We start from the raw sequence: 21818 nt of genomic DNA on the forward strand, positions 1-21818 counted from the left end.
AAACGAAGTGCAAAATGGAGTCCTTATCTCATAATTACAAGAAAAGATCTTGTAATTATCTGCTTCTGTATAACATAATCCAATTTTATAAAAAAATGAATTTAAAATATTAAAATACATATATATATATATATATATATATATATATATATATATATATATATATATATATATATATATATAATCATTTGGGACCTCCGGGACTCCGTACATTATGGATTTTGTGGATTTTTTCTTTTCTTTTCATTTCAGGGGAATGTTGTTTGACATTTCAGAGCCACCATAGAAGAAGAAGCCGCAACATAACTGAAAAATTACAGAAAAATTCGGGAAAGAAGCAAAACATTTGAATATTTATTTGAACGGTAAACTCCTGTAAGACTTCTTCTTCTTCTTCTTCTTCTTCTTCTTCTTCTTCTTCGTCTGTTTGTATAATTATCATTCAGACGTTAAAGTCCTCTCATGTCAGTTTTGGGGGTTTTTAGCCTCCATGTGTGAAGGCACTTCTCCACCTCCCTGTGAACTCACTGTAAACAAACCGACCTCATGAATATTAATCAGTGGGCGGGGTCTGTCGGTGGATATTACCCAGCCTCCTGCGGGGCCGCTGAAGTGCTGTCCGGGCTCCAGCTGCAGCCAGTCGGGCTCCAGACCGTGTTCAGCGGAGACGATAATAAAGAGAATCAGGACAATAGCAGACAAAAGGTTTCCGTGCGGGAAGGAGGCAGGACGTCGTCTTTACTGTCAGGACTTTGTGGGGATCTTTTTTTTTTTTTTTTTGGAAAGAAAAGCTTGTGCAAGTCCCATCCGGAGGAGTATAAACCCGGAGCGGAGGGTTGCACCGACTTCCAGTGAACCCCCGAGAGCCGCCAGGCAGCAGCCCGCCGCCGGTATGACCCTCACCCGGAGCCCCGTCCTCCTCCTCCTCCTCCCCGCTGCCTTCAGCCTGCAGCTCCTGCTGCTCTCCGCCCGCATCAAGGTACACCAGACTCCCGCCGATGTTTGTGTCATTCAGGTTTTCGCTGGATTAGTTTGAGTTGTGGAGGAAGAGACAGAAACATGTAATAAATCTTTCTTTCATGTTCTGGATAAAGAATATGCAGCTTCCTCCCGCTGACAGCTCATTAATCTGCATTTACCTGCTTTAAAGTTGAAGCAAAGTTGTGTCAAGTTGCAGAAGTGAACTGAAACTTGTCGTTTTAAAGTTTAAAATATTAAATTATTCATATTATGGTGAAATATGCCTTGAAAAAAAAACAACTTTCAAGAGATAAAACGGTTGAATGAAGTTCTTTTAAAGTCCTAAATTCATCTAAAGTGATGAACTTGCTTTGGATTTCTACTAAGTTTGAGAAAGTTTTGCTCTAAACCAACACAATCCTTTACATTTGAACTTTTACGTGAATAAGCGACTTTAATGGCTTTAAACTTACTGAATTTTCTACTTTTCAAACCAAATGTTACTAAAGCTCCTCAGTCTGCTCTCATGTTAAAAAATGAGTTTATTTTTAAGACCTGTGTACATTATTAAAACATTTTAATGAGATTCTGGTTCCATAATGTTGGTCAGGTTTTGGATCACATGAGAGCAAACTGTGGTCGGGACTTTAATTGTTGATGCATGTGTCAGAATTATTCCAGTTTTGTTGAATTTAAAGAGTTTTTCTGGCAGTTTTTTTTTTTCTGTGAGTCTGATGTTGCTTCAGGGAGCGATGAAGTCGTAAAGTAAAAGTGTCCCGAACATGATGGATTCAGGCTGTTTCCTGCTGTGTGTGTGTGTGTGTGTGTGTGTGTGTGTGTGTGTGTGAACACTGACTCTGCAGCAGTTGTTCACCTGATAACATTGAACTTTCACTTCCAGGTGAAGATGTTGACCTTTTTCATCCGTTGCTGCAACGATTAATCTGTTGATCCTTTTTTTTCAATGACGTACTCGTTTGTTGTTGTTTGTCCAACGTAGATTCTCAAGTGTCCAAAGATCTTCAGCAAATCCTCACATGAGATGCTGCAACCAGATGATGTTTGATACATGATGTGAACAATAAAAGTTACTTTTCAAGCAATTAACACCAAACTATTGATCGTTTTAAGCTCTCAAATGTGAGGATTTCCTTTCCTTGTCTTACATTATAGCAGACTTTCAGAATAAAAGACATTTAATGACGTCACCTTGAGCTCTAGCAGATGGTGACGAGTTCTCTGGTGTTTTAAAGACCAGAAAACAATCTGCAGATTGATTAATAATGAGAATAATTGTTGGTTGCTTCGTTACTTCATTCTAAATGATGCTAAAAGCTTCAACGAGGAGCTGCAACAACCAACATGTGGAAATGTGTAACTTTACGTACTCGTTTGTTGATTAAATATCAGAATGATAATGAAAAGAAATGTCCAACGTAGATTCTCAAGTGTCCAAAGATCTTCAGCAAATCCTCACATTTGAGATGCTGCAACCAGATGATGATTATAAAGTGACTTTTCAAGCAATTAAAGACAAACTATTGATCGTTTTAAGTTCTCCAATGTGAGGATTTCCTGTCCTTGTTTTACATTATTGCAGACTTTCAGAATAAAAGACATTTAATGATGTCACCTTGAGATCTAGCAGATTGTGACAAGTTCTCTGGTGTTTTAAAGACCAGAAGACAATCTGCAGATTGATTAATAATGAGAATAATCGTTAGTTGCTTCGTTACTTTATTCTAAATGATGCTAAAAGCTTCAACGAGGAGCTGCAACAACCAACATGTGGAACTCTAAAGCTTCTTCAAGAGGAAGTTTGGCTTCAACGTCCTCCAGTAACTGTTGAACTGTTGTTCTTCTCTGCAGGTTTCTTCAGCTTCAGGACACTTTGAGTTTCAGATTTTGTCGATGCAGAACGTTAACGGGCAGCTGCAGAGCGGCGCCTGCTGCGACGGATCCCGGGACGCGACGGATCAGCGCTGCACGACGGACGAATGCGACACCTACTTCCGCGTCTGTCTGAAGGAGTACCAGCTGATGGTGCCCTCGGCCGGGCCCTGCAGCTTCGGCACCGCCTCCACGCCCGTGCTCGGTGGGAATACCTTTTCTTTACACAACGCCGAGAGCGACAAAGCCAGGATCGTGCTGCCGTTCAGCTTCGCGTGGCCGGTGAGTCCAGAAGTTTAGACGATGGAAGTGTTTGGTGCTTGTTGTGTCACAAACCACATGTTCAAATCCTGGATGAAAGATTTAGATCCAACAGAGTTCAAGTAAATCCACAATGAGCTTAAAGGATGAGTTCACAACTGTTCAACTGTGTCTTAAACCAACATTCAGGAGCTCAAATGAACATTAAAGCTGTTTTTCTTGCTGTAATCATTCCTCCTGTTCATACTGACCATTAGAAGATCCCTTCATAATGACCTTACAATGGAAGTGATGGAGGACAAAATCCACAGTCTGAAGCTAATATGAAGCTTCAGCGTCCAAATGAGTCAAATCAAGTAGATATCTTCCAACGTTACAGTCTTTTTAGTGCCGAAGTCCCTCTTTTTGTTACTATACTTCCACCTGCAGCTCAGCAGGGAAACACTGTCCGAGGAAACACAAAGAGGGAATTTGATGCTAAAAAGACTGTAAATGTGTCAGATATCCACTTGATATGACTAACTCAGACTGCTGAAGCTGAATAGAAGCTTCACACAGACTTTTAAATGCATTGAAAGCACATTTGAAGGATCTTTTAATATCCAGTATGAACAGGAGGAATGATTACAGATACCTGACTGCTGGTTTAACACACTGGGAACACTGGGAACACTGGGAACTGGTCCTTTTAAATTAAAACTAAACCTTTTGACTTGCAAAGAGGCAGCAAAACACGGCTGGTGGTTTGACTCAGTTGCCATGGAGATGATTTTGATGTCATCACATGAGCTATATGTCATCAGGTGGTTGTATATGGAGGTTCAAAGAGGTTTTCAAACTGTGAGCTTCCTCTCCAGGAGAACACACACACACACACGATACACGTTTTATAGACTCAGTGTGACTCAGACTTCCTGAAGATAATCATCATCATCATCATCTCTTAATCTGCTTCCTGAATGAACCTCCATAAATCTGCTCGGAAATCACAGACAAAAGACGCTTCTTATAACTGCAGAACATCCAGAGAATCATCACAGTGAACTCACTGAATCCTCAACGTCATACTTCCTGCTTACATCCCCCCCAAAATACATCCCCCAAAGCATTATGGGAGCTGTAGGTCCAAAACTATGATTATCTCCCAAATCCAAGTGAGACAAGCGACAAAGAATAATAAGTTGAGTGACAAATATTTTTAAGACATCACTAATGCTCTGAATCTTAATATTTTTTTTTTTTACAGTCAGCGGATTCGGCACGTTAGCTCGTTCTGCGTTAGTGACAGTTATGTGGCGTTGAGGTAAACTGCTCAGTGGAACACTGGAGACATGACGCGCTGGTCTTGGGAAGAGTTTGGTGTTGACTTTGATTCTGGTTCTGGTTCTTATCGAATCCTTGCTCTGATTTATGTCTGTAGAACAAATAAAAATATGTTAAAACCAAAAAAAACAGATGTTCAGATGTCTGAACATCAGCTGATTGTCGGACATTATGACCCCGTTTCCTCCTGAATAATGACACCTGACTCCGTCTTAGTTTGCACCTGCATTAACAGCAACAGGTGTGACTGTGACATCATACATGCTGCAGGTGTGATCAGCTGTGATCCTTGCTGCTATAGACGGAGGCTCAGCAGGTCCCAAATTCAGTAAGCAGCATCCAGAAGCATCTTCCTGTAGAGGTTCGTAGCCGCTTTTTGGACCTGAATCCACTTCAGAGCCAATTCAGGATACAAGACCAGTTTAAAAGCGTCTCTCTTTTAGTAAACAAGACTTCTGATTCCAGTCCTGATTCTGGTCTCTTCTGAACTCTTGGAGGTTTATTATCAGTCAGTCAGGATCAGTCTAAATGATGCTGAACCTAATGCACAGAAACACAAACACAGCAGTTTATGTTCTGTTTATGTGACAAAAGAAATTTAAATCTGTTTAGAGACTGAACGAGTAGCTGCGACAAACCATTATTTTCAGTTAGGGGTGTGCCCGAATACAAGTACATTATTCAGCAAAGCACAAATAACATGTTAAATACCAGTTTGGAGGTCAGTTACATCATTATCTCAGTCCCAAGAGACTCTCCATAACCTGTTGTTCCTCTTCTCCTTTCCACAAAGTTAGGTTGTAAAAAAATAGGCAATAAATGAAAAGTGCAAAGCAAGAATCACCTTTGAAGTTCTTCTACATGTTACACGCTGTGCTGTCTGTGTGTTATGGGTGTATAAATAGGTAGAGGTCTGTCTGCAATGAGGTGATGAGTAAAGTTTTATCTCAGTAGTCAGCGCAGTCGTCTCTGATCTGGGAGACTCCAGTTCATGACCTGATGTGGGGACATCGTCCTTCATAAGGTAGTTTATTCATGAACACTTATTGTAACACTTTAATTTTCTAAAATTAAAAGTGTCATAAAAACAAAAACAGGATTTTTAAGCCTCTTTCCACTTTTATACAAATACAAATAATTTTGCTGCCTCAACAAATACAGATACAAATACAAATACTGGACTCTCTGCACATCACTATTTTCAATTAATCTGCTAATTATTTTCTGGATTTAATCACTTTCTCTGTAAAATGTTAGAAAATAGTAAAGAATGCTTGTTAGTAAGTTTGAGAAGCTGAAAACAACAAATATTTGAGCATTTTTGCTTAAAAATGACTCTAATCAACTAATTGTTGCAGCTCTAGTTGAGAGCAGGTTCATCTCAGATATGGTAACTTCCTGTCTTGCTATGTTTTTAAGACCAGCAGCTTGTTTCAAACTAAACTATATTCTGACTTCAGCTCTGATTTAAACACTGAAGATATGAGGCAGGTTATAGAGCCGCCTCTCATCCGTCGGTGTATAAACCCTCCATACTGGATATTTCCATCTTCAGAGGACTCAGGAAACATAGAAAACATGGATTACTCCCCTGTGTGATGTTTGTTATGGCTCATTTTGGTCCAGTACTCCTGTCAGCTGCTCTGTAAGCCCGAGTTAACCACTAATCTGTTCACTACATGGACCCACTGTGGTTTCACATCCACAGCATCGGTAGCGGAGAGTTGATCTAGCTGCTGCGGATCTACGCCAGAAACGTCAGCAGGGTCTGATAGATGTGGACACGATGTTGTAAGACCACACAGGTTCAGGCCGCGCAAAAACGCCAACTTGCATTCAAAACATTAGAAAACTGAATTTTTCACATTCAAGTTTTGTTTTGAAGAATCTGATACGACCTGGATATGATCTTCATAGACCTTCACTCACATGTCATAACTGATTGCAGATGTGCTTCGGTTGTAAAAACAGAATAGTAGAACACAACACATCATCAGCTTTAAGCTGATATGTTGAACTTGTTAGCAAACAGTTGCTTTTATTTCCACATCCAGCAGTTACGGAGCAACATTATCATTCATTTGATGAATGTGAGTCCAATATTCACTCTCTTTTAGCTCTGTTTTTACTCTCTACCAACTCCTGAGGGAAATATCTGGCTCTTTAGCTGCTAAATGCTCCACTATGTTCACCAGCTAGTCTGCAGCTAACTGTGTCTGTTTGCTGGTTTGGCCTAAAATGACGCTATGAGACGCTGAGAGTGAACCAGAACAGTAAAGTTGCAGCCGGACAGATAAACAATGAGCTGAAACTCACTATAAAGCTCCGTAAAGCCGAGAGGAGCTGCAGAGTCACTGATAATTCTCTGTAGGTTCATCACTACGAGCCACAACCAACACTGTTACTGTATAGATCAGACTGTGGAGTTGATTATAGCTGCTGTCAAAACACATCATATATTGCAAACATCATCCTACCAATAATGTTGTGGTTACAGGTTATGAGTGATAATTCTGTCAGAAAATACTGATCTGACTCCAAAAACAAACATTTTCATTATTTGGTTTTGTCTTCAGTTCTGCCAGGAAATGCACTTAGTGTCACTGTTAAGATCAGACTGTGGAGTTTAAACTCAGGACAAAACCAGGTGGATGGAAACACACTGACATAATACATTCTGTAGCCTCAAACCTTCACCATAAAATCAAGTCTGTAACCTCAGACAGCCCTCACTGTACACACACACACACACACACACACACACACACACACACACACACACACACACACACACACACACACACACTCTTGTACAAACACTAAAACCAGATGAAATGCTCATCCCCCTTCTCTTTGCAGAGGCTGTACACGTTGATCGTGGAAGCTTTGGACTTTAACAACGACTCGTCCTCCGGCGGTGAGTACCATCATCATCATCATCATCATCATCATCATCATCATTCATCCTGCTCTGTTTAGTTTCCTCTCCTGCTGAAACTAACATGACCTTTGACCTGAGAGCTCTGTGTGAAAACGACTGATCCGCTCCAGTTTGTTGGTTCGAAGGCTGAATCTTTCTATTATCTGTGTGATGAAGGTCAAATCTGGGAAGTTTTTTATTTGATGTTCAGCATGAAAAGTTAACATAATATGAAACTGTCCGTTCCTGCCGTCCAGTTCAAAGACATATTGAACCTTTTAGAGACTAAACAATTATTAATAAAGACATGTAAAGACTGTTAAACTGCTGGACTTTTGTTTATTGCGGTGATAAAATCAGTTCCTCCTCTGACAGCAGGCTGTTTACACGCTCTGGATGAGTCAAGAGAGATGAGAGAGAGAGGAGAGAGAGAGAGAGAGAGAGAGAGAGAGAGAGAGAGGAGACAGAGAGAGGTAGAGAGAGAGAGGAGAGAGAGAGAGAGAGAGAGAGAGAGAGAGAGAGAGAGAGAGAGAGAGAGAGAGAGAGAGAGAGAGAGAGAGAGAGAGAGAGAGAGAGAGAGAGAGAGAGAGAGAGAGAGAGAGAGAGAGAGAGAGAGAGAGGCTTCTGTTTATCACCCGGCGGTCAACGAGGCGGTCGGAGCGAGAGTGTTGGCTCGGTTAAAAGCTACGTTAAGCTTTCGTACATGTGAGATTTTGAGGGTTTGTTCAGACAGTTCAAACAGCTAAAAGGTCGAAGCTGAAACTGCCGTCGAGCCAAATGAGGACAGAACAAATATTGACCCTCTCAGTTTAGCGTCAACAGGCCAAGTGGCCCCGAACACGTGGCCTGTTGAGGAACACCTGCTTTAATCTGTTACTGCTCAGAGAGAATATTATTATTATTATTATTATTATTATTATTATTTTACACCACCTTTGAGACTGTCCTCAGTAAACACACAGTTAAAGCTTCATTTAATTATATTGTAATTCTTTAAATAAAAGTCTTCTTCATATGAAATCTGCGTCATCACACATAAAATCATAATACATTTTTGTATCCAAGTATGAAAAAGGTGCAGATGAGCTCTGTTGGATGTTATAAACTGAGATTTTTATGTCTTGTTAAATAGCTGCTTTGGACCTGAACACGCAGAAAAGAGACTAAATTACAATTAATTTTGTTTTGTAAATTTTTTTTTAAATATATAAAAAGTGTATTTTTGCATTAGATACTGCTGTGTGATGATGTGTTCAGGGTACACAGCAGCTGCTCTACACAAACTGTGTCAGTGTTGCAGGAGTTCAACTATTTGATGAAGCCAAATCTGTGATCATCATCATCATCATCATCATTACTGACTGTACAGTTCATTATAGATGTTAAATCCAGTGCTGATGTTTCTCTGCTGCAGTTCCTCTAACGGCCACTAGATGGTGTCAAGACAACTGTGACTGTATTGAAGTGAATGTTAAAAAAAACATCAACAAATCTCAGTTTTGCGGATTATTGTTGAAACACTGATTCACATTTTTCACAATTTTCTGACAGTTTATGGACCAAACAACTAATCGATTAATGCCCGACCACACTTTCCACCCCGCTGGTGAAATACCACAGAGCGGCTCAGCATTTTCAAACTGCTCTGGAATATTACAGCAGACAGCCTCCGTCTGACAGCTCTGATCTTACAGCAGCTGTAATTATTTCTTGATTGATTGTTTGTCATGTTTTATTCAAAAGTTCCAAAGATGAACTGATTCCAGCTCCTCATATGTCAATGTTTTCTTCATGATAATAAACTGAATCATTTGGTGGTTTTGGACTCTCAGTTGAACAAAACAAGCAGTTTGAAGACGTCTGTGTTTAGTTTTTTTTACTACTTTCTGACGTTTTAAAGACCAACTGGTTCATTGAGAAAATAAAAGCCAAATGACAAAATGTAAATGTGAAATGCTAACATGCTAACATGCTAAATTAACATCACACACTTAAACATGACATGCTAACTGAGTATGTTATGTTACATATATAAATCTGAAGAGCGGGACACACGATGGCTTCTTCAACCAGAGAATAAAACAGATAAATATAAAATATGAAGGTAAATCAATCTAACAAATAACACATTATGAGGAAACGGATTATTGTTGTTTCCATAACAACAGAACAAACTACATTCATTTATTTACTGATAGATTACTGTTTTGGTTAATATGGTAGCGTCTTTTTACAATATTATAATTACAGACTGTCAACTGTAAGACAAAATATGATTAAAATGTTTCCCTAAAGTCATGTAGATGATGTTATAATAGTTGTTTTAGGGCTGCATCGTGTCTGCAGACACATAAACCTCCAACAATCAGATCAGCTGACTGAACTGAACTGACCTGGTGTGTCCGCAGGCGTCGGCGGGGCGGTGATCGGGAAGGCCGTCGCCTCTGGGATGATCAACCCGAGCCGGCAGTGGCAGAGCATCGAGCACAACGGCCCCGTGGCTCATTTCCACTTCCAGGTCCGTGTCAGCTGTGACGAGCACTACTACGGCTTCGGCTGCAACAAGTTCTGCCGCCCGCGAGACGACTTCTTCGGACACTACGAGTGCGACCACAACGGCAACAAGATGTGCCTGGAGGGCTGGTCCGGTCCAGACTGCAACACTGGTGAGAGATTTACTGACATACTGGGACTAATGGCAACTAAAACTGTTTTATAGTCATCAAATCAAATGAAAGGACAGGCTGCTGTCCTCCTTCTGTGCAAAAATGTATTTAAAAGTTTATCTGAAGCTAATATGAAGCTTCAAGCATCCAAATGAGTCAAATCAAGTAGATATCTTTCAACCTTACAGTCTTTTTAGTGCCAAAGTTCCTCTTTTTGTCACTATACTTCATATCTTGTCATATCCAGTATGAACAGGAGGAATAACTAAACCTCTTTACTGTTCATATGGACACCTGACTGCTGGTTTCACAGCTGTGAGCGCATCCTCTTCATGTTTTTAATAGATTTCTTCTTCATTTCTATCATAAATCTGTGTGTGTGTGTCTGCAGCGATCTGCAGGCAGGGCTGCAGCACTGAACATGGATCCTGTAAAGTTCCTGGAGAGTGCAAGTAAGAACCAACACACACACACACACACACACACACAAGCAACACACATGTTTAGCTTTTTGCCTTATTTGACAGTGACAGTAGAGATAAGGAGACTTTTTATTTAACCAGATTCATTTGTTTTCATAGTGTTACGACTCCTTTCACTCCCCACAAGTCAGAATCTACTCCTGTTGACAGTATTTTTATGATTAGTATACTAAAATAAATGTGTGTGTGTGTGTGTGTGTGTCAGGTGTCTGTATGGCTGGCAGGGTGAGTACTGTGATCAGTGCGTCCCTTATCCCGGCTGTGTTCACGGCAGCTGTGTGGAGCCCTGGCAGTGTCTCTGCGACACCAACTATAGAGGATTTCTGTGTGACAAATAAATGAATAAAGAAGTTGATGAAACGAGAAAGTCTGGGAAAGTCTCCTTCATGTTCCAGTTTTAAGTCATATAATCATCATCATCATCATCATCATCATCACTATGTGGGTCCATTGTCTAAGACGAGGAGGCTCCTTCTTACTTTTTTGTCATCACTTCTTTTTGCAGACTAAAGGTTAAAAGTATGAAAATGTTTTTACTTGACTAGAAAATGTGATCATGATTAGCATCTACGTGTCCACACAGTTGTTTATTTTTAACCTGAGCTGTGATAAAGAAACAAATATTTCTGATAATGTTATAAAACTGTATGAATCTGCAAAAAAAAAAAAAGTTATTAAAATGAGTCAAATCAGTAAATTCTGCAGCATCTTCAGAAGAGAATAAAAAACAACCAACTAGATACAAGAATCGCAAGTGAAGAGACAAAGAACAGATGATGAATTGTTTGTTTCTGTAATGCAGCTAAAAAAAAGAAATCTTGCAAAGTGTTTAACAGTTGAGCAAATGTAAAAATATAAAAGGATGTTCTTCCTTTGTTGTGGTTGAACCTTCAGGACTAAATGCATGTTGACAGATCATAAATATTGTAAAACTCAGCTGCTGAACTCACTGAACCTTCATATTCATATTGAGCCTGAAACACATAAACACTAATTACACACATTAAAGGAAAAGCAATAAAGGAAATATTCAGATCTTTAGAAAATGTTCCTTTTCCAGAGTCAGATTGACTTCATATCATCTGGATCTACATTATCTAGTTCATCATTAATGAATTATCAAGTAGCACTGTTGCTATGGTGATGATACCCGGACGGGCTGAAAGGTTTGATGGAGTTACATCTGTGAACCAGTTAATGAACCGTCCTCAGTAGAAACTGAAACAATTCACTGTCATCAGCTGATAAAAGAGAGAAACAGGATGAAACGCGGTAGAGAGAGAACAGATGAAAATGAGGGAGAGAAAGTTAAGAGGAAGATCAGGAAAATGATATGAAAATGGAGGGAAAAGAAACGGATGAGAGTAAAAGAAAGTGGAAACAGGAAAGGAAGAAGAATGTGAAAGGAGAACAGGAGGGAAAGTCAGTCGCAGTTCGACACTGTTTCCACTAGATGGTGATAAAGTCCAGCTATAAAACATCCTGCATCAGTAGAGACAAAGTCTGAATAACACACTTCCTGTTGTACTGAAACGTGTTTAATCTACAGATGACAATTCAATCTTTTAACTAAAGTGACCTTTTCTCCCTGAACGAACAGTGTTGTTCAGTGTTAACAACATATAACCTGAGTGTGTCACATAATATCATTTACATCACAAATAATAATGTTTAAATAAAGGCTTTGCAGCGTCTCCTTTCTTTGTGTGTTGATTCCACTCTGTGAGGTTGAAGTCCAATTTTTGGAAACTCCAAGTTGTGGTGAATCTTGTGATATTTTAACATGTGGGGCGTATTTTCAACCATTTACACCTTTTTTTCCTTTAAGGTGAAGTCAGGTAAAATGGGAGAAATAAGGTTTTAGCTCTTTAAATATTTGCAGCCAATCACTAAACATGTTATCACATTGTTGCTAAAATGTCCTTCATATGAAACAATCATTTCGACTGGCCTGAGATAACTAGGATGGGTGGAGCAAAGATTCAACAAATCACTGGTCCCAGTAAACCCACAGACTGTAAAAAAAAAAAAAAAAAAAAAAAAATGGACGTGACGTGATTGGTTTATGGACTCCCATTTTAAAGCCTCAAGTTTGGCATTTTGACTCGCCATCTTGGATTTTTGGTGCCAGAAGTGATGAGAAGAGGCCATATTTGGACGAGAGGACGGAGCTGATCCTAATGCTAGCGGCTAGCTGCTAGCTTGGTTAGCACGGTGCATTTACAGTCTACGGTTAACTGTGATAATACTAATGCTAATTTTTGCTAAGGAAAAACAGGCTTAAAACCATTAAAACAAAATGTACTTAAAAACTAAACATCCGACTCTTTAGAGGGTCTTTTAATACAACCAAACACTGAACAAGACTTTTTTAGACGACCAAAATTAACTTCCATGAACTGAAAACTCACTGAAATAGTGGCAGCTCATGGATGTATTATAAGAGCTGGATACCAGACTAAAAATGGCGCCCATTCAGTCCTATAGGAATTGCTCGGCTGGCGCATGCACCAAAAAAAGTTGCTAGCTTCCGGGTTTGCTTCCGCGTTGTGCAGCGCACTGAATATGTGCAGTGCAGTTTCCCCCGCTGGCCCCGCCCACGAGTTCCTGCTCAGCCAATAGACTTTACATTGTGACGACGTCATTGATTTTTAAATCGCTTTTAAAACCTCCATAGATCAAAACTTCATAATTGAAAGAGTCATAACTGACCTTGTTTGCAGTTTAAGGTAAAAATTTAAGGAAAAATTTGCTGCCAAGCTGAGCGGTGGCGCCCTATCCAGCTCTTATTATACATCCATGTTGATAGCTACGCCTATACTCTATGAATCTGGCTGTCGCCATGGTAGCGACTTGTCAATCACAACGTAGCCACGCCCTAAAGCGCACGCTGCTTTAGCGTCTATTTTACTGTAAATTGGACCATAATTTATAAAATGAACATTATGATGTATTGAAGAAGATTTGAAACTAGTGATTGATTACTCATTAGGAAAGTGTTTACTGAAGTAATGAGCCAGTGGAGTCGCCCCCTGCTGGCCATTAGAGAAAATGCAAGTTTAAGGCACTTCCGCATTGGCTTCACTTTTCAGACCGGAAGCCAGCCGCCTAACTTCACCCTACCTGCGATGCTTTTATTTTGAAAAACTGTTGACCGGATGTAGCGTCGCTGTTACTTAAATCCTCCCGCTGCTCTTCCATTCATTCATCCGCCCCTCCCGCCGCTCCTTCCCCTCAGTCTGTACCGGCTGCTCGTGCTGCACGCTGCCCGCCGCCCTCACCTCCTCTCCGGCTTAGTGCGCTGGGGAGCCCCCGCTGGTCTGACCGCGTCTGTTGGAGCCTCATCAGGGAGAAGATGTCCCGCAGCTGGCTGTGCGTCTGGTCCTGCTGCTGGCTGAGCCTGAGTGTTTGGACCCGGGCTCTGGAGCTGCAGCAGCTCTTCCAGTTCGGAGAGGAAGCCGGGGACCAGCAGCTGCCCCCCGGCTCGGACTCCACCGCCGAGCTGCCTCTCAGCGGACCCCTGTTCCTCTTCAGCGACACCGTCGACAAAGTTTATGTGAGTAAAACATCCAGCAAGAAGGACGAATTTAAACATCAGGTCCATTCATCAAAGTTCATCAAACGCTCAGGAACCAGTGTAACAGCAGCAGAAAACATGATTCAGTTTCCTCACATTAATCAGAACAAACTAAACAGATCAACACGGTTCAATCAGAGCTTCAACAAGGTGAAAACAGTCAATAAAACAACAACAAATCAAACTTAAAATGACCCGAAATTCAGATGATTTTCACAACGTGTTCATGTAAGACTGCAAATATTGATTGATCGTTTGTCCAGCTAATCATTTAGATTATAAAAAACTCGAATCTTTTTAAAATTTCACTAACTGAAGATAATTTAGGCTGTTTTTGTTTTTCTGCTTAATAACATGAAACATCACATTATTTATTGATTATTCTTACATAAGTAAATTGCTGAAGCAGTTATTAAACATATAACAGTGAAACTTCATTATTCACCTTAAAATCCTTTAAAACCTTTCATATGAAAGAAAAGTGATTTTAAGGAATATTTAACTCAGTTTTCAGAGTTTTCTGCCTCTCAGTAAAATTAAATTAACTTCTGTCTAACTCACTGAGAGATGTGTTTATATGTATAATATATTGATATTATACAGATATCGTGATATGAGACTAGATATCGTCTATTATAAAGTCTATATATAAAGTGTAAATATTTTGTAATAGCATCAATAATCATCTGTTCAATACTGTTACAATATAGATATCGAGGTATTTAGTGTAAAAATATCGTCCAGACTGATTTTAAGACATTTGTAAGTTTAATGTTTTTTTAAAGTGATGTTTGAATCATTATTTATTGATTCTGTCAGTGTGATTGATTGATTGATCTGTTGAGTTAATTGCTCTTTCAATGCGATCTTCACTTTCAATCCCTTTGTTTTCTCTGTTTGTTGACACCTGATGAGCTTTTCATTGATTACATTCAAACCTGTTTCACGTCTCACATTTTCACTTTTCAATCATCTTCAGCTCTTCAGTCGCTGTAATTACACTTCAACCGACACCTCATCTTCTCTCAGTGTTTACTTATTATTCACTCGATTCATCGTTTAGTCTGTCAAATGTTAAAAAGTAGTAAAAATCTCAGAGTTTCAGCAGTGAGTTGGATCGATCGATCTGTCTGAGTCTCTTCAGTCTTTGAGCTCTTTGTCTTCTGTGTGTTTGTTGACATCTGATAAGCTTTTCTATTGGATCTTAATCTCTTCAGTACATTTTATAACTGTTTACACACTCTCTCTCTCTCTCTCTCGCTCTCTCTCTCGCTCTCTCTCTCTCTCTCTCTCTCTCTCTTTCTCTCTCTCAACTCGTTTGGCTTTATTGGCTGCATACGCTACAACGTTGCTAAAGCATATTTACACAAACTTTACAAATTAAAAAACCAATAACACAAGAGAGCGTGGAGAACAATAGCAGCTGTGGAAGATATGTAAGAGAAACATAAGATATAAAACATACAAGAGGTGAATTATTAATGAATGGACATTAATTATTATCCATGCGGGTCTAACAGAGCTGTAGAGTCTCTCTCAGTCACGTAGATCGAGCAACTCTGGGAATATTTTTATTATTTTGGTCTGTAATACTTTGATGGTTGCAGTGAGTGAAGAAGTGCAGCTTCTTCATCACTTCTGGTTGCAGTTGTGGTTTTGTGGTGATTTTGTGATTAAATGTCAAAGTGCTGGTGGAGAGTGTGTGTGTGTGTGTATGTGTGTGTGTCTGTGCATGTGTGTTTGTGTGTGTGTGTGTGTGCGTGTGTGTGTGTGTGCGTGTGTTTGTGTGTGTGTGTGTGTGTGTGCATGTGTGTGTGTGTGTGTGTGTGTGGACAGACGGAGGTGTTGGATTCTCTGTGAATATGTGGAGCGGCTGGAATGTGAGTCAATTAACACAACCAACACAGATAAGCCTTTCATCAGTGGACACACACACACACACACACACACACACACACACACACACACACACACACTGAGTGCATTCCTCAGGTCATGTGACAGCTAATCCAGATTGGAGCGTTTACACTCGGTGATGAAACTCATCCAATCCTGTTTCCAACATGTTGAACTTCACCCAGTCAAACCCAACCTCTCTCTCTCTCCCTCTCTCTCTCTCCCTCTCCCCCTCTCTCTCTATGTCTCTCTCTCTCTCTCTCTCTATCTTGCTCTCTCTCTCTCTCTCTCTCTCCCTCTCTCTATGTCTCTCTATCTTGCTCTCTCTCTCTCTCTCTCTCTCTCTCTCTCTCTCTCTCTCTCTCTCTCTGTCTCTCTCTCTCTATGTCTCTCTCTCTCTATGTCTCTCTTGCTCTCTCTCTCTCCCTCTCTCATATCATATCATATATATAATATTCATAATCATAATAATATTAATGATAGGATCAAAATAGTTGCAGATTAATTTAATAGCGACTAATCGTTGCAGCTCTACATTTGGTATTGATTAGTTTGGGGCAAAATAACCCGTCTTCTCATTGAATGAAGTGGTAATTCAGTATGTTTATGAGGCGTTTGGAGCTCATCTTGTATCCTGTTCTGTGCTAAAACATTATATTATTAAACTTATTATAGAGTATAGACAACCAGCAGCCGACGGCCGCTAGCTGCCGACTCCTGTTCAAAAAGCTTCAACTTCTCTCTAGAAATACTAGAGAGAAGTAATCTAATATTATTTCTTTCAACGAGTCATCTCAATCTCTACATTCAGACCCTCTAATAAGTGTGCTGGTGGTCATTTTGGAAATTATTGCTCTGTTAATAAGATTTGAAGACTTATAGTAGCTGTGATGTCTGCCGTGTGGACGTTGATTGACAGCTGTGATTGACAGTTGACTCACCTGCTGCTCTCCTCGGCTCCGGGACTCGCACTGACTCGGACTATTGTTGCAAGAGTTAATGTTACTTAATTTACCCGTTACTTGATACCTGTTAGCATAATTTCCCTAAAGTAGCTAACGTTAGCTCAAATGTGCAGCGCTCGGTGTTTCCAGTAAGCTAGCGTTAGCTTGGGTCCGAGGTAGCGGGGCGTGTTTCCAGAGCGTGAACTTCATATCTGGAACAGAAAAAGATGGTGCCAAATATAAGCTGCAACTCTCTGCTCTTCCAACTGGTTCCAATGAAACCAACGTGTGACGTCACACCTCGTTACGTTAGCTTTGATGTCTGCTGTGTGGACGTTGATTGACAGCTGTGATTGACAGTTGGCTGAAACCAACAGGTGACGTCACACTTCACTACATCCGTCTTTATATACAGTTTAGTCAATTGATCAATTAGTCGAACAACATAATATTACTTGGCAACTATTTTGATAATTTAATAATCGGAAATGCTAAATATCGACTGGTTTCAGCTTTGAAGCTGTTATACGTGACAGTAAACTGAATATCTTTAGATTTTAGACTGTTGGTCGGACAAAACAAGACATTTGAAGATATTATCTTGAGCTTCAAGAAAATTATAACAAGCATTTTTCTCTATTTCCTTAATTTTTTAGACAAAACAATTAATTGATTGATCAATAATGAAAATAATTGTTAGTTCCAGCCCTAAAACTTAATGTCTGCTGTTAATCTTTGGTTTTCACAGCTCAAGAAGTTAAGAATAAAAAAGGAATCAGACGTGTAAAATAAATAAAACCGATGCTTTGTTCAGTGAGGAGAATATTTTCTGGTTTCTTCTTCTTTGAATCATTAAAGTGCTGCTGAATCTTCTCGACACCCTGATACGTTTTTCTTCTTCTTCTCTGTTTCAGTCACTTCACCATTTGTTTTCCAACATCCCCCCCCCCCCCCATTAAAACAACACGGTTCAGACCACACAGATCACTCTGACGTCTGTACAGGAAGTAGTCGGGACATCGTGAAGGTCGCCTTCGTCGTGTTTCGTGTTATTTCAGACGCCGCGAGCGAAACTAGTTTTAAATCTGAGCAGTTTGTTGTTGGAGGATAAAGGAGTTAGTTAGTTCACATACAGGACAGGAAACACACGGCTGGTGTTTGTTCTGTTGGTTTTACCTCACAAGAAGAAGAACGAGACGTCTCTTCAACACTTTGGTTCATCGAGATCTCAAGATTACAGCCAAATGTTTCCAACTTTTAGATAATAATAGTTCTGGTACTGATATAAAAATGATAAAGTTTGCAATGAACAATGTAAAATCATTTTCTACAAAACAGTTTTTTCATTTAACAAAAGAAGCCAAAGTCCTTTAAAGGTCTTTGTCTAAATAAAACAGCCAAAAACTTTCAGAATTGAACTTTAAATCTGAGATTATCTGCTGTAAGAATAAATAAATATGATTATGAATCTGACTCAATCTGTAAATATTAATAATTTCTTAAGTTTTCCTGTTGGACACCAGATGTTTCCTCCTTCACTGTAAAGTCACAGTGTTTGAGCTCTGGAGGCTTCAAGTTTCCACGGTTACATACTGGACCACGATTGGCTCCAAACTAGTTGTGATGTCACAAATCCTGCTCGTAGGTTCACGTGTTAAACTGAGATTTAAGTTGAGAAACTTTCCTCCTTCAGCAGATGAATGACAGAGAAGAAGAACAAACATCCAACTGAAGAAGCAAGAAGAAGAAGAAACAGGAAGCTTTAATATGAGCAGATATGTTTCATATTTCTCTCTTAATTATTGAATCATGACACCAAGAGTTGGCGTCAAACTGGGTTGTAGTAAATATTTCAGCCTGTAGGGGGCACCAGCAGGACATATGACTGAATACTGTGAACAGACGCCTCCAAAAAAAAACGATTTATCGAGTATGACGACGACGCTTCGACCGTCGTTGTTCTGGGTTTAATCTTAGTTTATTATATTTATTTGTCAGGGAGCGTCTACAGAAGAAAACGTTCATCTCACACGAGGAGAAGAGACGTGTTGAACCAGGTTTAGCTACGAGCTAATTTCCATCTGCAGGAAGGTCGACACAAACATTAAAACGATTAATATGTTTAACACAAATACAGGTTGAAAAAACAATAAATACACATAGATGCCTCCCAACCAACCTACCTACCTCAGGTAAATTAATTCCTAACTGGTCATTTATTGGTAATAATCTGATCTAGACGTATGTTTGAAGTGTCACTGGGAGGTTTTCAGAGTGTTTGACTCTCCTCTGCTGGGTTTTCCCGCGGTGTGAAGCTCTAATTGGTCGCTGTGAGTCTCTAAAGGACCTGCCCCCCTCTTTTAAGTGTCTCTAACCCCCCTTCAACCCCCCTCAAACCCACTGACATCCTGTTGGTCTGTGGTTCCCCAGTAATTATCAGCCCCGCAGTGACACACCGAGAGCTTCCTCCTACAGTTTAAGCAACATCAGGATTGAAAACTCTGCAGATTCGACTGTAAAAAAAAAAACAACATAAAATTTCCTGGCTCCGCTCCAGTTTGTGTTCCTGGTTTTCCGCTTGTCGGTTCGCTCCTCGACAGGAAGCCGGAGCGTCCTTGCAGAGATGGCACATCTGGAATGTATAGATGCCGAGACATCTGTCCTCCTAAAACCAGATGGCAGCGCTCAGGGTGTTTCCTCCCCTCCGCTGGTTCTCACACTGATAATGATGATCTCAGGAGTCGGACATGTGTGATGTCAGCGGCGTCCTGGCAAGTTTCCACCGAGGAGCACACATGTGATCTCACTCAAACAGTACACGCATTATTACATGTTGAACGAGGTCTTTAACAGCTGGAAGAATCACAGATATGCAGCAGAGAAGGAGTTTGCCGACATGTTGGAATCACAAAACTTCAACAGTCCTTTTATAGATTCATTTACTTCAGTTTCTCTGAAAATCAACTTGCAGAGACTTGAAACCTGCTGCAACAATCAGTCAATTAATCAATCAACAGAAGATTTATAGGCAACTATTTTAATAACTTTTATTACTGATATAACAGTAGGAAACTGAATGGATTCCTGAAGGACGTCGACATGTTTTTATCTCTGTTTCAGGCCTCCGTTCTGACTGACGTACTCAAAGACTCGTTTTAAAAATCAATAAAGTTGGCTGGATTTACTGCAACAATTAGCTGATTAATTGATTAGTCAATCGACACAAAACTGGCAACTATTTTGATAACTAATTCATTGTTTTAGTCATTTTTTTTAAGCAAAAACTCCTAAAATTTGTTGCAGCCCTAGTTGAACGTTGCTAGCTAAGCTCGTTCCCAACAACGTTATTGTGAATAAAGTTAATTCAAATTCAAACTCAACATGCTTTCTGGCCAAGACTTAGATGAGTAAATGGATCGTTCACTGTTTTGTTGTTTTATTATGGGGTTATGTGTGTCGGACTATTTCTTAGCTGGGACCAGTAACTTCCTGGAGTCTCCGCTGGTTGCCTGGCAACTGCTCAGAGCCGTCACCTTTTTTCATTTTTAAACTTTGGTTTTGGAATCGATGAAACAAACGAAATCCGAGGTGTTGATCAGTGAGTTTTAGAGATGCTTTTAGGTGGATTTTGTTGCCTCTGGATGAGCCTGTCTTTATGCTAAGCTAAGCTAAGCTAAGCTAAGCTAAGCTAACTGGCTGCTGCCTGTACCTTCACATTTAGCTACAGACATGAGAGAGGAATCAATCTGAACGTTTAACTCGACAGAGAGCAAATAAGTTTAGTTCCCAAAATGTCAAAGGATCTGAAAGTTTCTTCCGCCACTTTGTATCTTTGCTTCTGTTTATTTTCTCGATAATTGAGTAATTGTTTGGTCTGTAAAACACCAGAAAACGGTGAAAGATTCACGATATCTAGAGCATAGGGTGACTTTAATACATGTGTTGATTTGTCTGATAAACAAAGCAACAAATTCTCACATTTAAGAACCTGTAACCTGGAAATCTTAAATAATTAATCGATTATCAAAACAGTTGCAGATGAATTGTTTGTCTGTTAACCAATTGATTAATCGACTAATCGATGCAGCTGTAAATGTAAGTGATGGTGCTCATGGTGTTTGCAGTGATAACATTACTTTACTTATCATTTGTCTTTTTATAGAAGCTGATAAAGTGTTTTTTTTTTTAATTCTTTGCAGTTTGGATGAAGACAAAGCTCCACCTGAGCCTGTTAGCAGCTTCTGTCTCTTTGTTGCAGGTTTGTTAATGTCGTTAGCCGTTAGCTCAGACAAAAGATCTCCTGTCTGCTGGAGTGTCTTCAACTCCGCAGGCGTCTTTCTCTAAAGTCAGATACCTGCTGGGAGACCTCGGCCTTTCACCCACATGCTGCTGTCATTCATGCGTTCCTTTTGTAGGAAGTGTCTGCGGGGCGGGAGGCGGGAGGGAGGCCGACGGCGGTCAAAAACTCCCCCGAAGGGGACGCCCGCTGAAAACCCCTCCAGGTTTTTACAAAGGCAGTCAAGCAAGACATTTTTTTCTTCTTTCCTCTCATCTTCCAGCATCATCTCAGGCTCACGGACAGATTTCTTTCATCTGTCTTCTCACTGCTGACACTCTGACCTTTGAACTCTTTGCTGCTGGTTGCTTGTAAAGATTTACGATCTACCTGCTTCTTCTCTACTCAGGCGGATCCTTTCCTTCCTGTTTAGAGTCGGATCATGTTATATATGGACTTCATGTCTTCAAGTCATGAAGGCTGTGCTGTGTGAACAGTTTGTCAAATATTACTGATCATTATTGATCATTTTACACAAACTGCAGCTATGAAAGAGAAATGTGGGGCTCGTTTTTGGTCGCAAACTGCAATTTTACCATTGAGCACTATAGGAGCGCGTTTTT

At 40.0% G+C, this 21818-nt stretch overlaps 2 protein-coding genes across 2 annotated transcripts in view; both read left to right on the forward strand.

Annotated features, from left to right (window-relative positions):
• Positions 1–413: 413 nt before the first annotated feature.
• Positions 414–11902, forward strand: LOC121881355 (protein jagged-1a-like). The gene is made up of 6 exons (XM_042389105.1): positions 414–979; positions 2830–3132; positions 7294–7351; positions 9763–10020; positions 10412–10472; positions 10708–11902. Exons 1-6 carry the CDS (start codon positions 893–895, stop codon positions 10838–10840), a joined length of 900 nt encoding a protein of 299 aa, XP_042245039.1. The 5' UTR covers positions 414–892; the 3' UTR covers positions 10841–11902.
• A 1760-nt stretch (positions 11903–13662) lies between these two features.
• Positions 13663–21818, forward strand: part of LOC121880506 (nidogen-1-like) — a 41576-nt gene continuing 33420 nt past the window's right edge. Inside the window, exon 1 of the mRNA XM_042387771.1 lies at positions 13663–14058. Within this exon, the coding sequence (XP_042243705.1) occupies positions 13858–14058 (201 nt within the window). The 5' untranslated portion in view covers positions 13663–13857. The remainder of the gene's footprint in view (positions 14059–21818) is intronic.

Source organism: Thunnus maccoyii, chromosome 2, assembly GCF_910596095.1.
Source record: "Thunnus maccoyii chromosome 2, fThuMac1.1, whole genome shotgun sequence".
Lineage (NCBI taxonomy): Eukaryota > Metazoa > Chordata > Actinopteri > Scombriformes > Scombridae > Thunnus > Thunnus maccoyii.